This window comes from Numida meleagris, chromosome 1 (assembly GCF_002078875.1).
Source record: "Numida meleagris isolate 19003 breed g44 Domestic line chromosome 1, NumMel1.0, whole genome shotgun sequence".
Classification (NCBI taxonomy): Eukaryota; Metazoa; Chordata; class Aves; order Galliformes; family Numididae; genus Numida; species Numida meleagris.
Genome location: NC_034409.1, coordinates 153,744,542 through 153,763,160, shown reverse-complemented (window position 1 = coordinate 153,763,160; position 18,619 = coordinate 153,744,542). Strand labels below are relative to the sequence as shown.

The window sequence follows — 18,619 nt, the reverse complement described above, 5'->3', positions numbered from 1 at the left end:
TACCTGCTACTTTCTGAAAAGTAATTAATATCACCAAGTTGTGTCACTGCTAAAGGACTCAAGCATGAAAACTTAAAATAAATTTAAGAGCATAGGTAGGTGGAAATCCTTTTCAGATCACAACTGAAGCAATCCAGATGTAACACCACACCAGTACTACCACAACAACTACATGGGACCTCAGTGAAGTTAAAGATGTTCCCTCAAGGTACAAAGGGTAGCTTGCATGAATGCACTTGCACCATTGTGATAAAAATCTTTATTCTGGGGTCTAACACACAATTCAGAATACACATGTGAAGTATGGCCACTTAAAAACTGTATTTCAAGGACCCAACACAATTCATGACAACATCAGAAATCACCAGTGGTCTCACCCTTAGGACGATAGTAATGAACAATTCATTCTGGTGCTAGTAGAGGGAGCAAACAAAGTGGTAAAACTTTCTTCTCTCATTCTTTGCAATTATCAGGTTTATCTATAATTCATAGGCTTTACTATGAGAATCAACATAATAACTGAACTGAGTTTGGATTTCTGTTGATTCTCTCAATATCCAAATGAGGCTGATGGGCAATGTTATTACCATTTTTCAGACAAAGGAATGGCATAACAGAGTAATTATCTGCATTTTTTTTCAATTATTGTTTTTTACAAGAGGTATGATCTACAATGGAAAATAAGAGATCCTTAAAAGTCAAGGCGTAAGACACCTAAGGTAACAGAAATGATCTATGGCAAGTAAGAAATCTTGAGTCGCCGTCCCATATACCGACTGAACACAAAGGTGTATGATTCCAGATCCTTCAAACTCTTGTCCTCTTCAAAACTCATTCTCTTTCACCCTGTTCTAACCTACTTAAGTAGTTTGCTTAGATTCCTTTGATGGCCAATGGACAGAGCGACACGGGATAACTGGCATTTCTTGGGATAATTCACCTAACGTATCTCACACATATATTTCTTAAAATGGGATGGAGATGTCCATCTCACTCCATTAAATGCAGAAAAAACTCCACATCCCTACTTAACTAGCAAAAGGAGTCATACTGAGAGAAGCATTGAATATTTATTGACAGTAATGTCTTCAGCTGTTATACTGAAGGCACTGCAGGCAAGAGCTGACACTGAGAAATCAAGGCAACTATTTCCACGTAGCTGATAAACCAGGTGGCGGTTTGGGAAATGTATTTAAGAAAGAAGAAAAAGGAAATAAAAAGACTCATTTCTTTAACAGGCTGTTTGATTACTCAACAAATCGCTTAGTCATTTGTCTGCTTGCATTTGCCACATACATGCATTTATGAAAACACAGTCTGAGCGAGGGGCCGCGGAGGGTGTCTGGAGGCAACATAGGTCATGCTGATACACCCTTGACTTCAATGCATCGGGCTTGTAATGAGGGACTAATTTGGTTCTAAGCACTATCTTGGCAGAAACAAAATACTTGAAGACTATTAATAGAGAAACTTTTCACAGAAGCTGTGACCTTTATGACTTAGCGTGGTTTACAGCCTTCCCTTTGCTACAATTAAGCAAATCCTTGCTGCAAAGCAACATGTTTGTGTCTTTTTCTGCCTATTAAAAGGGGCAGACTGCTATGCAGAGCAACTCTTTATTACATATACTGATGTAAATCCCTTCTGCAGTACAGAGTTGTACTACTGAAACATGAGAGAGGGAAATACAGGGTTTACAGTGCACTCAGCAATAACATCCTCTCACGTCCTACAAAAATCTGTCCTCAGTATTGACAACCACTCATCTGATGGCCTACGTACATTTGGAGACAGTGATCTCTCTGTTGTGATAATAAACTAACGGAAGAAAACATTATCAAAAGCATAGGTGCTGTGGAATTAAGGGGAAAAAAAGGAGTGTACCGAAGTGGTTACTTCTCTCCCTTCAAAGTTGGACAAATGCGGCAGATGTCTAACTACACTCAGTATAATTAAACACTTAATAACAGTATTGCAAATGCCTGATGGAAAACAGTTATGAAAAACACTGAAGAAAAAATGTTAATTTACTATGTCAGCACTCATTTCCCAAACTGTGTGCCAACAAAAATACTGGCTGTTAAGGTCACTGAAACTAGAAGGGACAGAAATAACAATGTCGGGCTCATTTTTAACACAAGCAGCTAAAGCCTGCAATTCAGGAACTGAAATTAAAACCTGCAAAATACATATTTGCACTTTTAGACACAGTAAAGCAACTTTAAAAAATTATTATTATAAAAAATACTGATTTGTCTGACTCCATCTGCTCACTGCTGTAACTCACTGCAACACAGAATGTTAACGAAAGGGTACGTAGTGTGAGAGCGCAGATCTATGGGATTAAACAAAAGAAGACATAAAACAATATACAAAGACAACAAATTAATTCCAGAAACACAGGCTAGAAATAGAAGTTTAGAACTAATTAGAACAATTGGCACAGCAACCCGAGTTCTTCCTGGCACTGCAAAAATTACTTCTAGAGGGATATGCTACAATCTCAAGCACCAACACATATCATTTTGTCATACTTAAAAAGTAAAGGGCTGTACAGGTTACTGACTCACTACAACCAAATGGTGAGAGCAGCTAAACAACTCTGATTTCAGCAGTTTCATGCTTGGCAACTATTCGTGCCACAAGAAATGATTTGTAGCAATGCTCTGAATGTACAAAGTGATAGAACAGCTCCATGTGCGTAGTGGGAAGCATGTTTCTCTAATTTATCCTATTCTTAGTAACAGGTTGAAACGCTGTCAGACCTAGGATTAGTTTGGTCTCACGGAGGAGTGCAGAGTGAAAACTCCCCCTGTGAAAATTATTTCAGCAACATCTTTGACAGCTGGCCCACAACCACGCTACTCTGGGAACGCCAAATCTGTGAGATAACTGAGGAGAGATCGCAGAGCTCTACACAGCCAAGAATGTAACGACAGGAAGTGACTATTCACTATTTTTTCTAAGAACTGATGGCTTAAACTGAACAGAGGGAAGAACTTTTTTCTCATGCAACACATACTTGGAACTCATTGCCACTGCATACTCTAGAGGCCAAAAGAATAAATGGGTTTGAAGGAGGATCATAATGGGTGGGATCACCTACAAATACTAAACATTAAGGTCCAGAAACAGCCTCAAGAGTCTGAAGGTGCCTAAAATACTGATTCTTTCAAGATGTGAAGTGGAAGATGGACGGGTGGAGAAGTATGTAACCCGGAGGAAGAACCACACAATACCAACCTTGCTCTGCTCTTTCAGTACACGCTAGATAGCCTACCAGCTCTGCTTGGACTGACTTGGTATGAAGGATTTTAGATTTTCATAGAATCATAGAATCCTTAGAGTTGGAAGGGACCTCTGAAGGCCATCCAGTCCAACTCCCCTGCAGTGAACAGGGACACCACAGCTAGATCAGGTTGCCCAGGGCCTTATCCAGCCTCACCTTGAAAGTCTCCAGGGATGGGGCATCAACCACATCTCTGGGCAACGTGATCCAGTGACGCACCAACCTCAACACTGACCATTTGTTTCTACAAACACACTAATGAAACATACACTTTTGAAACCAAACACCAATTTTAGTGAAGTGCCCTCATATGCCACATCTCATATTCCTCGAGGTACTTACAAATATATGTCACGTGCAACAAAGGACAGCTTTTAAAATTGTAAATCCAAGGAATCACACTCAGAAAGGAAAAAGTTCAGTTTGCAACAATTTGACTATCCAACAAGGCAGGGCTTCTTGCTGTACTTTGTCCACTCTTTTGTTCAGGCCTAATCCAAGTGACAGACCGAGGAGCATAGTACCACTTCCTATGTATGAATATTTTATAGTTCCATAAGGACATGCCATCTTTTCAAGTATCATCTTGCCTACGAAGCAGGTGTAGGGAGCAGCAAGAAATAGCTAAAAGCATGGAAGGATGATGGAAGGATGATGGGTAGGCTTCTTGGTTTCAATGCAAGATGCTGGAAGAGAGCCACTGCCAAGGTATGTGGGTTCAGGCTTGAGAAAGGGACAACAGCCAAAATCAATAGGACATGCTACAAAGGTGACTGAAGGTGATGGCTATGAAGGTGATTGAAGCAGTAACGGGCAATGTGAAAAGTTGAGAAGAGTTGAGATTTCATCACCTGACTGTAATGAATGAGTTTCCTTCACCTTGGTGTTAAGACCATTTTCCCTAATAACATCCCCAGCTGAAGAGAGTACGATGTCTTAGTAACTTTTATTCATCGGGTCTGGTGGTAGAAGTGACAATACCATGGAAACCACTTTAATTTTCTCCACTGAAATTACTGTATGGCTTAGCCGTTGCACCAAGATTATACACAACAGTACTTAATGATCTCTTACCATGACACAGTGATGAAGAAGGAGGCTGGGAAGGGGAACTTAAAAAAAAAACAAACACCGCCACCAACAAAAAACCCTCTGTAAAATTGCCATACTAGTCATTTTTGTGAAATGAAAAGTAATTTACACAGCAGTTTTACAGAAAAGAGAATTATGCAGTTAATCAGCGCTGCTGGATAATTACACTGTACACGAGGCCTTGCTTTTAGGAGAAAATACAAGCTAATAAAGAGAGCCAGGAGATCAGTAATGGCAGGGCTTTGGGGAGACACTGGAGACACAAAGCTAAATAATTTAAAGCGAACGAGTATAATGACTATGAAACTAAATTATTTTAAGCTTACATTAATTCTCCACCCAATTACATATCTAATGTTAAGTGCAAAAGCTAGAGAATTCCCGTCTGCTGCCTCGGCTGCAAGCACACACAGTGAAAACAAGGCAGTGTGATCTGAACATGAGCAGACTCCGAATACCTTCTGTAAACTACTTGGACGTCCTTAATATTCAGAGGTCTGCTGGAGAATTCCGTTACTTTTCACCTCCCTCTGGTTACTTCTGGTTCAGGTGAGATCTCTGGCTAATACAGCCACTGCAGTCAATTGATTTTCTTGGCGATGCCTTTTTGTGCTTTTCAAGAATCAGTGGCAGCTGTCTGCTGCCACATTTGTAGCGGAGGAAGCAGTGAGAAGCTAAACAAGGTGGGATTAAGAATCAAAATGACGATTGGTGTAATGAGATTGTTGCATTACCTTTGTGTTGGAAGCAATTTAACCCTGATGATTACTGACTTTTGGTGATGCTGCATCTGAGGAAAATACGTTGTCCTGGAAAAGTATGGGTACACTGGAAGGCAGACAGTTTCTGAGGGCACTCATAAATAAACCAGACCTCTTCCTTTCCTGCGTTAGAGGTTTATCTTACACCTGAGTTATCAGCATTCAGCAGTCACCCTTAATTTGTATAACAAACAATGCAGGAAAAACCTGACACAGTGCACCTAGCAAATTATTATTATTATTATTACATCTATGGCACCCAAAAGAGCACTTGGTACTTCACAAAGCAGTTAAAAAGACAAACTGCATGCACAGTGAGCTAATACTTAGTGAAACAGTGAAACTGCATGAGGTGAAAGTACGTGAAGAGGTGGTGTAACAAGAAAGCAGATGAATTACAGGAATAACACCAAACAGTTACTGAAGGATCAAACAGATAACATGAATAATAACACCAAACAGACCTGTAAGACACCAGGTTCAATAAACGTTACCAATTCTTACTCATGCTCAGAGGAATCCCTGTGATGGCATGTTTGGTGAATGTGCTTTCCTAGTCCACATTTTCATACAAAAGCATGCTAGTCCATAATAAAATATCCATATCTTACGTTACTTAGTTTTTGCGGTCCCCAAATAGATCTATCTGAAAGTCTTGTCAGTTCCAATGTAAATATGACCACGAAGGATTTTCAGTTTAGCAAATAGCAGCCCCATATTTTGAAGCTTTCATTGATTTCACAGTGGTGGCATGATAATGTCTATGACTCTGTGCCAAGTCACACCATGCCAAACACACAGGAGCAGCTCACATCCCTGCACACAACATAATGCACTGACAGATCACACAGTGGGACTCTGCACACTCGCAGACTAAGCTACAAGAGCTTGCAACAGATGTGTTTTTCTTACTGGCTCCGCATTTAACTTGTAGGACTCATTGTTTGGGTACTGGTCAGCCTGTTGGTGTAGCTGATATAGCTGAAGCACTCTGATGCTACGTAAACCTGCTGTTCTCATACTTCTGTGTCCTAACAGCACTTTCCTGTCCTCTGCTGGAGGAACTGCAACATGCTTTGTCTGCCGAGTGCACTGGGGACTGCCCAGGGAGGAGGCAAAAGAGAGTAAGGTGCGTTAAAAAGAATGATCAGGAAGAACAAGAGTGCTCATTTCCAAATACATCTACCAGTAGATAAACAGCTGTCACACAGCTCCCTGCTCTTTTGGCAGCTGCATACTGCTCAGAACAAAGCATGCTGCTGGTGCCTCCAGATTATTATTAATAGTAAGGTATGAGCTGCAGCAGGAGGGAGAACTGCAAGGGGTGATGATCCACAAGGCTGGCGTAAGGGATGGATCTGCTCCAGGCTGCCTGCCAAACCCATCGGAAAACTTGATTTTTCCAGGAGCCACCGAGGATGCTTTTCTCCAGACCGCAGTACCCCTGTGAGGACCTATGTCTGGATTGGGCTACATGGAGACAAATGTAGGCTCTGCAGTCTCCCCAACCAGTACTGCTACATCCTGACAAAACGCAGTCACTGAGCTAGTGACCCTGCCTGCACCAGCTGTATCAGTTTCTACTCCACGCCCAGGGGTGTATGAAGAGGTCACAAGCCTGCAAGTGAACGTCTGATAAAGAAAGTATTCCAACTAGCCCCTTAACTCGAGGGGATGCAAGAGGGATGGCAGAGCCTGCTGCAGGGACTATTCAGGTTTGTCCACGACCAACTGCAAACACTAAGAATAAGACATCTCACCAGATACAGAGAAAAGAAAAATTCAGTATGTTTTGATGGAAACAACTCAGTTCCTGCTATCAGACTCATAGACCTGGGGTTTTGGAAAGGCACAAAGGCAGTGAATGAGCACTGAGAAAAGAAGAGGTGAGAGGGGCAAAAAAATTAAGATGCTAGTATCCATCAGTGCTCATTTCAGCAGGGGGGAAACAAGTCTGAGGGCAGTAAATTGTGTATTCATGAACAACCCACTGCACTCACAGTTTTGGAACACCTTCAGGTTTCCACTCTCACAAACTACCCCTGGGACACAATGCGTCCCTGCTAGGGCTCTTCTAATTTCAGATGCCTGACAAAGGGCAGAGCATTGCACCCTTCACAAAGAATTAAATACTAGATTCCTGGCTTAGTTAAAAGGCCTGCAGACGACTAGCTCCTGGAAGCATTACTAAATATGTTGATGTTTCACTGCAGAGCTTGCTCTCACTACTGGCTGTGTTTCTGGTTTCTGTACTGCCAGAAGAGTAGGGCACCGCGAAGGCTTGCTGCTGTGCAGAGCTGCTGCAATGCCTCACCCTCATCGGCAGAGTGAAGGCTTCCCAGTTTGTTTCTCCCAGCAGCCTTTCCCTGTTGATGAGATGTGCTGTGGTGTGCTGAAAGAGCCTAGCTCCTTGCAAATGCGCAGACAGAAAATGATACATTGTCTATATACAACCTTCAGCTTTCAAACCACAAACACTGACTCCACAGGTGGGAGAGACAATTTAGCTTCTATGTGTATGAAGTAGAAAGAATTCGAGATATCATCTATTTTACAGAGGATTAAGGCTACCATGCGTCTACCTTAAGACATCAGCCTGCCTCACAAATACAAACACGCAGTTCAACTTTCCAGGGACATTATCTCACATGATGGGATAAGCCAAGGGGTTAACCTAAGCCTCAGAGATAATGTTTTACAGTGGGTTTTGCTATGGTACTGACATCTCTTAAGTACATCTTTGTTTTTATTTTTTTTAAGAATCCTTTAGGAGTTTCCTCCAATAGATAAATAATTAAAAATCTTTGAGAGTTATCTTGAGGATTCCTGGAAGCTTTTTTCCTGTGCACCAGAAAGGGCTCCTTGAGGCCCCAGCCCAGAGATGGCAGAGCCTGCACTGCTGCTGCCCATAGCTCTCTGCCTGGGGATAGCCCCTCCCAACTACAGCCTCCGTCCCTACCCAAATAATTTCCACGTGACGTCACAAGCTGCTGCTCTTAGAAAAAAGCTCAATATAATTAGCAGCTCACTCCAAACTGGCTCTGCACTAATAAGAAAGTCTGCATGCACTGCACTCCCCAGCAGAGAGGGCCAGCCGCAGGCTCTCTTCAAGGCCTAGCACACCTCTGCACTTGCAGAGCCGTTATTCTTCCAGAGCTCTTTATTAAGATTTTCCCTACAATGGCAGCAGCAGCTGAGCTGTTCTGCAGATTTTCTGCTCGGTATAGGGGGGGCGAGAGAGGGGGTGTTAATTATACAGCAAGATGGAGTGGGGCCAGACAGCCCCTCCAGCGAGCGGCCTCCTCCGCGCGGTCTCCTTCCTGCTGCTCTGCAGCTCCGAGGATCACCTGTTGGCCCTGGCGCCCGCCCAAGCCGAGGCCTAGCGGAAATGACAGAATCAGCTAGAAATGAGAGCCAGCTCATATTCCAGCTACTCAAATGAGGGAAATACAAAAACAGATGATGGCAACGTGACCTGGCTGCTGCGGGTGGGAGCTGGGAGGGGGTGGGGGATGGAAGGAGGAGGAATATCTGGGGAAAAAAAACACCAACAACACAACACAAAAAAGCAGCTAAAAAAGCAGCTTTTGTTTTTTTTTCTGCTGGGTCTTTCTGCTTTCCCTTTCCACATTCAGCACAGCAAAAACATGAAGAGTAGTTCTCCCTCCACACAGACACCTGCCCATGTGGAGAACCACCTACTTTGCTGCTGCTCCTGCTGGGGAGGCCGCATCCTTCCACTTCCTAAAGGAAAGATTTCAAATGGGCATTCAGATAGGCAGCAGAAACAACCTGTCTCTCCATCCCGTGTAGTGACACATGGATGGTCACAGATCGCTGACAGCTTTGTGTCCGGGTTTCCCCTCTCCCATAAAAACAGTGCTCAGCAATATCTTGTAATTGATAGTGTTTGGATGAGCTGCAACACCACACAGCAGGAGTAAGCACCACTCGCCTCCCGTTTCATACTCTCAAACACCAAAACAGCTAGGAAACCAGACAGAAGCTAACTCTTTGAAACAATTTCAAATTTTTGCCTTTTGATTGACAAAAATACAGGCACTGATTACACACTGAAAACTCAGATACAGCTAGTTTAATACAAGTTCTTGGAATCCAAATTTACTCCAAGCAGAAACCATCCTGACGTCTGAAACTTCTAGTGGAATTTCTCTAGACCTCTAAGTTCAGACACATTTTGACATAAGAGATGCATACTCTATCAAACAGCTTAACAGGCTTTAAAAGGGCTTCTAAGAGATTATTCTTTCTCCCAACAATAATTCTTAGCAACACTCACAATAAAAGCAGGAAAAACTTTAAAGAATAAAGGAAATTTTTCCTCTCCAAAAGCAATCGAGTGGATTCTTAGAGTTCACTGCTTCCTAAGGAAACCCTTCAAGAATAATGAATAGCGAAGATTCCAACCCCTCAGTAAGCACCAGCACTTCAAACACACCCAGCACTGAGCTGTTTCTGCAACTCTGGCCCCTAAACTGCAGCACTTTTTCCCCTGCCCTCCCCAGTTTCACCAGCTTCCTCTATTTCTGTTCTTTCTAGCAACTAGGTAGGTAAGCAGAAGAAAAAATTAAGTAGTGGGAGCAAGCTGGAGCTAATTTGCACATTATGAATTATTCAGGCACTCCCGATTCCTGCACCTGCACAGAGGCAGGAAGCTCCGAGGAACAGTCATTACTCTTCTCTTGGGTTTGCGCAAGCTCCATGACTGCTCAGACACTTTGTTCTGTAACTACGGATTTCAGGTCCCATAGTAAGCAGTGAAAGTGAAGAAGAAAATAAATCTTACATTGTCAAAACCCCCCTACGCTGCCCTGAACCCTGGATAATCTTTCTACCCCTTCTGGGACAAACGGCAGTTTGTATCACAGTGCTGAATTCATCTCACATATGCTAATCCAAATCAGAGCATCAGCAGAGAAAAACCAATGTGTGCATGAGCTGGCCCTGCCAGATATTTACTCAGCTGTATTAGTCTGTATGTTTGAACTTTTCTCCAGCTCAGGGCATCAAGTATTTCACGTGCTAACTTGATTGTTAAGGCATCCCTTTCCACAGATGATACAGCAGAAATGCATTTTCTCCTTGGCCTTCCAGCTAGCATCATGGATACTAACAGTTTAATACTGCTGGAAGAGTCAATACAGTGCTTTCAACAGAGTGGATTTAATGAGCAAATAGGTCTTTTCCATCTTCATCTACCATTATTTTGGTAAACAAAATGTCACACCTAACTGCAAGTCCAGATATGAGCCATGAATCTAGACAGCCATTAAGCACATTTGCAGAGAGCAGATAGAAACCAATTAGCACCACATATATTTCAAGATAACTACGAGATGGTTTTTGAGTTAATATGCTAAGGCGAATAGATCTAGAGGTATTACGCAAGTTCAAAGTAGCAAATCCTGTTCTTGTCTTTACTGTATCTCATGTCCATAGTTGCAGTGAATAACTTTGGGTCTTGTCCTTTATTAACATGCTGTCACCAACAAGTCCTCAAGTTAAAAGATTGTCTCATTAATCACAGCTAAACATCATGCTTGGATTGAGTCAGTAAAACAGATCTGCATCAACTGATAATGAAACCTTTTTAATCCTCTGTTCCAAAATAACAAGTCAAACGCAAGCACTTAGAAAGGTACAGTCAATCCTTATCGCATCTTCGTTCTCTTTATGCCTAAAGAAGTTAATTCAGCTTCCTTTCAATGCTGAATGTATGAATGATCCTGTGCCGCTCCTCTCTCACTCCTATCCAATAAAAGGTTCTCCAGTTCTTTTTTAAGGTATTTTAATGAGGCATGTAAACACGTTTTATTCTTTGATGCTCTTTCATTCAGCATCATTAATCCCCAGCATTAAATCAATAGTCTTACAACATTTAATCACGTCAAAATGCAACATACAAATCCACAAATGGCTTTAGCTCACCACACAGCGAATAGCTTGCAAGTTGGGAGCCGTGCTGCCTTTTTGCCTTGGGATTCAGCAAACCCTAAGCAAGCAAGCCTTTCATAGAAGTAAACAGATTCTCCTTCCAAGCATCCGCCATTAGGCAAAAAAAAGTTGTTGATAAACAAAACATGGCATTTTGTTTTTGCTCTGTCATCTTTTTTATCCCTTGCGGTCACTTTGGCCTTACGAGAAACACTTCTACTTGTTTTACAATGTTTTACAGCAACCTCCTGGCAGCATGAATGTTTAAAAAAGTTTTTTTAAGAATTGTTGGATTGCAGACTGTACTAGAAGTGCAAGGCAGGGAAAACCATCTTTGCAGTTGTTTATTTTCCTTTTTTTAATGATTAGCATACATTGTTTTTCCACTTGACAAGAATGCATACAAGGTAATAATTGTCGGGGTATTTTTGTTGTGTAGTTTTTTTTTTTGTTTTTGTTTTTTTTTTTAAAAGAGGACTTGCTCTACCTTATATATTATTTCCAAAGTGATTTAGATATGCAAAGTGATAAGAATCTCTTTAATAGGACAGAAATTGTGGCTGAGATATAAAAATTTTGGACAGCCAGTTCCATTATTTGATAGACAAAGGACAGAAACAGGTAAACAAGGAAAAAGGAATCCTCCAAAAAAAGGTACAATACCTTTAATTCTACTACATTAAAAAGCACTGAGACTGCTCATTTGAAAGAAGAAAATACAGTTTTAGAAGTGAGATATGTGAAGAAGGCGTCCCAAAACCCTTCCTAGATTCATGATCGCATTCCTACCCCTGTCCCAGAAACAGGCTTACCCAGCACATTCCTGAACTTGTGGAGTCCTTCCCTGTTACCAAGGAGCTTCTTCGGGCGCTTACCCAAAGTATAAAACATGTTCACATATACTCATTCTGGGAGGGGCCCCTTTTCCATCTACAGGCAAAGGCAACATCCTGAACTTTGCCTACATCTTGTGAAGAACCCCCAAATGCAGGCAGAGCTTTGATGGCAGTGGCACTGGCAACTTCTTGCCCTGTACCCATTTAGATTAGATATAAGGAAAAACTTTTTTTCTCAAATAGTGGTCAGGCACTGGAATGGCCTGCCAAGGGAGGTGGTGGAGTCACCATCTCTGGTGGTGTTCAAGAGATGTCTGGATGAGGTGTTACGAGACATGATTTAGGAGCTTAGTGGGTAGTAATGGTTGTAGGAGGACGGTTGGACTAGATGATCTTGTAGGTCCTTTCCAATCTTGTGATTCTGTGATTCTGTGTGTTCAGGTAATTCAGCCAGGGAAGGAAGGACTTTGGTTGCAGGTCCTTCTTAGACAGACGAGTTCACTAAGCATTTCCCCATCCCAGAAATAACCTGGCTGTAAGGACTCTGGATCTTCTGCATGAGTGCCCATGGAAGTGTGGTTACTCTACAGCCAGGAATGCAAGAATCACAAAGCTACAATTGGGCAGGAAAGAGGAATCCTGGCTTCGTAATAGAAATCTGGGCATTTAGCTCCAAGTAGGAAATGGTGGAAGCTCTGTTTCACTACCTGGGGCTGCTTCTGTTCTAATGTTGCTTCAGGGAACTAAGCCTATAGCCACGGTCCTGTCTACATTCAGCTAGGATTCAGGCTCTGCTTACCCACTCTCTATCTTATCCGGTGTTGCTGTACATACCATGCTCTACATTCAGTAAGAAAGGAGATGCTCCACTGTTCCCCAAATATCCCACATGGTAAGACCTGTGCCAAAGATCCTAATGATTAAAATGTATCTGTGATGCTTGTGCTGAGAACCTAAAACTCAGGCCTCACTTGACAAGCTGTTAACAAAATTCTGCAAAAGGACATACTGCTGTTGCTGCTACCAGCTTGTTTCTCAAAAGAATAATCTCCACTCTGTTATATCCAGAAAAAGGCTGTAAGGATCTTCTGTAAGTGAAAAAGATGCTCTTAGTTCCTGCCAGTCCCCTCTGCAGGCCCTAACAACTTACCCAATGTAACAGGGCTGTACTCCTATGAAAGCATTTAAGCTCCCTAGACAGTCACGAAAGAGAAGTATACAACTAAATAAGAAGGAGAGGATCTGCCTTTTCTTTGGTCACTCCTGAGGTGTGAGTCTGCAGCTACTCTAATGAGGAATCCTGGCGCTTTGCTTCAGGGGTCAGATCACCCTCCAGAACTTATAAACAATGCGGAGAAAGTTTGTGTCTAAACCAGGCACAAGTACTTTTTGCTACAGGGTAAAAAGTTTTATCAGTGTGAAACAGAGGTACCATTGCCTCCAGTGTGGCTCAACATGATCTCAGTACAGCTAAGAGAAGGAATGAAAATTTCATAGCAAGTCTGACTAATCCATACTTTACTGCAAGTGTCTGGAATCTCAGTGACCTCCTGATTTTGAAGTTTTTCCCACTGAAAGAAATGTTTATGCATTGAGCTGCATGGAGGAAAAGATATAGGGATATATTAAGGAATTACTTCAAATGCTTTGGCTATCCTAGATGCATTAATTTTTCATTACCTCATTAAAAAAAAACAAAAACAAAACAACAAAAACAACTAAGGTAAAACTAAAGTATGTAATGAGGACATTCCAAATCAGGCAAAGAGAAGAGTAAGCATTTTCTTCTGGCAGCTACATTCTATGTACTATCAGCATTATTCTTTATTTCTTTTCCTTAAAAATGATCGAGATTGTCTCCCAAATATGCCATTTTTTTTTCTGTTCAACAGAGGCAAGATTCACTCATGGCTGAAAGCAATCGAAGTTTAGACACAAGAATTTATTTTTTAAAATCCTGTGCTCTGCAGTTAATATTTGGTCTGGGAGATGAATTGCAAGTACCTAGCTAGGCCTTAAATTCCAAGTGACTTAATGGGAATCCCAACAAGTGAAACAGTGTACTTTGCCATGCTTATTTTCTTTTAAAACCGGTGACAAATGAGATCTATTTTGAATAAGCCTTACAAATGGCAGGAATAAAACACAACAGCACAAATGTTTGTCTTTTAATAGGGGAGACTCAAAGCAAACTAAGGTGAAACTCAGGCAGGGTGATTCAGATCAGGAAAGTCATCCAACTCCATAGCAGCTTGACCGTAAGATAGCCCCAGAGGCAGTGCTGCAGCTGCCAGCTAGATAGCTAGCCAAGAAGCTAGCTGAGGTGCAAGCCAAGAAGCCAGCAACAAATCCATGTGCCAATGCAAGAAAGCTATTTTCCAGAATTTGGCATCTGGGTCCTCCAGCTGCCAAACATCTCCCATCTGGCCAAATCTGTGGAATGAGGTGCTAAAAAGTAGAACGGGGTGAATTATAAAGACCAAAATCAGAACTGTCTGCAAGACACCAAGGGTGAAGAGGCATGTTGTGCCTGCCAACATCTGAGATTCACATATAAAATCACTTTGTGAACGGTGAAATGGTGGATCAGGCTACTTCTGGATCAGGAGAGGAAGTATGGACAAAATGCTCAGTGTATTACAGGAAAAGAGCAGTTGGTATCTATGAACTGGAACAACAGCCTCAGCCTGCAGCCATCCACGGAGGTCAGCAGATGCTGAATGTGGGAAGGATCAGTTTTGGGTAAAACAGATTTGATGAGCACAATAACGAGTGGAAAGCAACCTACAAAAATGTTTCTTCAGGATTTGATGATCCACTCTGTCCCCCTGTTGCCACAAAGAAAATAAAATATTTGCAAATATTTAAGTGCTTTCATAACTAAAATACCATCATTGTGTCATTTTATGGAAAAAATAGCTTTCTTGAAATTTGGTGGAAAAATGTAATTGAACAGGAAAAAACTGAAAAAAGAACAGAGCTAGGGATGCATAAAATTTCACTCAAATGAAACACATAGCCTCAGATAACTGTCTTTAGTTGTAACAGAGCTCATTTCTGACGAGTAATTACTGTTCCTAAACAGTAATGGTTCCGTACTCCAAGAAGCAAGACCAGCTGTGAGAAATACTCCCAGCAATGCAAGAAATTTTAAATGAACCACAGGATTTCATAATTTCAAGTGATACACCTACTTAAATATTCATCTCATTGGCCTCACTTCCCCCATATCACTCTGCACATAGTCCACATGGCCTAAGCAAGGTTTGACAGATGTGACCTTCTTGAACAATTTGCTCCATTATTTAAGAAAGACAGAGAAGTCCCTGTATCATCTTTGCAAGTTTATGGCTTTACTAGCAGTTATTTGCCTCACCAAAATATTGCATTTCAGACTCATCTCATGCCAGTCAGGCCAACAGATTTGCAGTGGCAGAAATGGTGTATGAGATGTTTCATGCCATCTTCATCTACCTATAACCTTACCTATATAAGCATGCTGTTAGGGGTCTTACTAGTAGGATCTCACGTTCTTTGTTACGGTACATGTAAATTCACAACCAACTTTTTGGGCAAATTGTTGACAACATAACAGACTTGGACAAAAAAAATGTCAGTAATTCCTGTAAGACAGGAAACTAATATAATAGGTGATTATATAGAATGCTGTTTCTGATTGTGGCTGAGAGTCTGTATGCAAAATTGCATATGAAATACATATTTAATTTAAAAACAACAGACTTTGGGAGATTAGTAGTCTCTTCAAAATCATTTCTGAAGTTAGACTGATGTTTTCAATCATATCTAAGGACTTTATTTTAAAATAAACATATCTTCTCAAGGCGTCCAATTCTCAAATTCTGCTAATAATTTTTGTTTCAAAGAAAAACTTAAAAGCTCTGTACTGGCCTTAACAAAGAAGTTGCTGTTGCTACTTTGAAAATGTTTGAGTAATAAGATCTTGCAAATTTCTAATATAAATATACTAGTTGTACTGCAATTAACTGCAAATTGGTGACATGAGTAGATTTGAGGAACGATTTCTGTATTTGACTACTCATTAGCAATTTGAAAGTGTAATTGCTCTTAAACATGCCATCTTCTTAATTTTCTTACAAAGATTACATCTACTTGTAAATGTGAAGAATTACATTTCTGCTGCAACTTATTTGCCTATAGTGAATGAATAAAGTTGTTTCTCCTTTGGTAGTCCATAGACAGTCCATGAGTGAGTTGATGGGCTAACACTTGTCACACAATAAATGCAACTCCAAAGAAACCTTTCCAGAGGGCCACAAAACAAAGGAAGGGAGGAGGACGAACAAACAAGCAGGCACACTAAGAGTGGACATTTCATTGCACACCATTTTAAAACCCAATAAAGCAAGAGCAATGAAACCAACAAAAACAGTAACCCTGTCAGCATTGGTACCCTTGTTCTGCCATATATGACATATTTGTGCAGGTGAGGTGAACGTGAGGCACCTTATGGTGTTAAAAAGCGTTACAGCACTTGCTGGAACCTCTCACTAGACTTGGCTGGAAACTGCACTCTAAAACATGGTATCTGCTAGAGATATTACACAGTAAAGTTTTGGAATTTTGGCATCCTTAAAAAAAAAAACAAAAAAACAAGGAGATGTTTGCGAAAACCTCCTCCTGCATTTTACAGCTTTGCTTGTCTACTATTTCATGGTAACTGACAATGATCCATTAGAACATAAGTTATCTAGATCCACATTGACCTTCTGTAAAGCAAGGTATTACTCAATTTCAGTAAGCTATTTTGGACATTTTCAATTGCATTATCAAACCTCAGGCAGGATTCTTTTTTGCTACTCTTGTTTTTTTATTTACTAGGATTAGGGGAAAAAATAGTTTTCCCACAATGCACAACACCAACCAAGCCCCGAAGAATAAAAACCAAAACCAAAAGTCAACTTTGGACCTTGCCCAGCCCCACATATTCCCCAGCCATGACATGAAGAGGGAAATAAAGCTGAAAAGTACCGCTACTAGTCTTTGTCAATAAAACAGAACATTATATAATACACAATAAAATGCTTCATACCTGGAGTTGAAAAAACGAAAAGGGTTAGCAGCTGACCTGGCACAGCCCCACATGCTCTCTCTGGAAATTGAACACAGACAATTAGGAATTTTAAGTTACCCCAGACAATTGCAGGGGACTTAGACAAACTTGGGGAACACTTACTGCAAAGTAAGCAAAGAGCCTCAGCATGGAAGGGACTCAGGATTTTCCCATTCACTTAAAACTCCTCCTTAAACTAAAATTACTCTGTAGAGGCCCCAGCTCATACCTAAGCAAGTCATTAAGAGCTCTGCCATTAATTTGCATGGGAGCAGAGTCAAGGCTTAAGGGCCCAGGTGTCACTTGGTCGTCACTCCAAATCATGGTGAAACACATTTTCTCATTAAAAAATAATCAGTGACCCAGAAGAAAACACTAATGAGAATTTAGAGCAGGCAGATATTGTATGAAGAGGGAACAGAGGCTAGAACAAATGTCCTCTCCCAAAATTCTGCTGTTTCATTATTCCCAAGATACTGTAGAAAAAATTAGCCATAAACGCTTTTTACTTAAAACTGAGGCTCCAAGGAAAACAGATAATGTGCTAGAATACTATCTGGAATGTTGAACAATACAAATATACTACATAATAGCTATATAAGCTCTTATGCTGTGATTTGGGCAAGGAGTAGTGCTTTTTACTGACAAATTCTGTTCTACTGCATGTGTTCAAACAAGAAGCATCAGACAGCTGGCTTTCTGAAATAGTTCCACAATGTTAGAAAAAAAAAAGATCTGCATAAAGCCAAGTCCATGAATAACCCCCTTCAGTCCTTTGCTCTGTAGTTTAGATCTCAAATGTACCATGAGTCCAACACCCAAGACGCCAGCAAAAATATCAGAATAATAACTTGAATTATAAAAAATATTCTAGCACGCTAGCAGTTGAATGCATATGCACTCCAAATATTTTGGATCCTTTACAGCAATCACTTTAAATGGCCAGGTTGGCATAGTAGTTGTTGAAAGTGAAAAGGAAACTTTCAAAGTGACTTCTCTTGATTTATTTAACTGCCCTTAACTGTGGCCTAACTTGGAACCTCAATGTTTAGAAATAACCTATTTTTTTCCCAAGATTTTGCACTCCATCTTTCAAACCTCTCTCGCTTCCAAAATGTACAGTAAATATTTGTCTTCTTTAGTGTTTGATTTTGCTGTTTCTTAAATGACTCATTTCTGGTAATGACAGAAATCTGCTACTCAAATGACAAAATGATGCAAAGAATCTTCGTAGCAAAATCAGCTCTATCACAGCATGAATTTTTTTCCACTCTTTTTCCACCTTGTATATAGAGTTTCTGCATTCTTCAGAAGCGTATCTGAGCTACGTGTCTCATGATATCACCAGGTACAAATTTTACTTTACAGTTGCACCAGTACATAATCAAAGGCACTGGACAAAAATCTCTTCCACTCCATTAGCCCTCAACTGAAATGAATATGTACTGGAAAAATGGTAACTGGAAGCTATGACATCGATCATTCTCTCCCACGTCAATTAATTCATAACAATCTTAGTTCTCTTCAGGTCTGGGAAAAATACTTATTCCCACAGCTGATACAGACAGCAATACATTACCCAGATATCACGATT

At 40.9% G+C, this 18,619-nt stretch overlaps 1 protein-coding gene across 6 annotated transcripts in view; it reads right to left on the bottom strand.

Moving 5' to 3' along the window:
* KLF12 (Kruppel like factor 12) overlaps positions 1-18,619 on the bottom strand; it is a 254,581-nt gene that overhangs the window by 47,147 nt on the left and 188,815 nt on the right. For 5 of the 6 annotated variants that reach the window (XM_021417390.1, XM_021417433.1, XM_021417400.1 and 2 more), the window contains one exon: positions 17,005-17,064. The exons of the other annotated variant lie outside the window; for it this stretch is intronic. In XM_021417390.1, the coding sequence (XP_021273065.1) occupies positions 17,005-17,064 (60 nt within the window). The remainder of the gene's footprint in view (positions 1-17,004; positions 17,065-18,619) is intronic. 6 annotated transcript variants of the gene reach the window in all.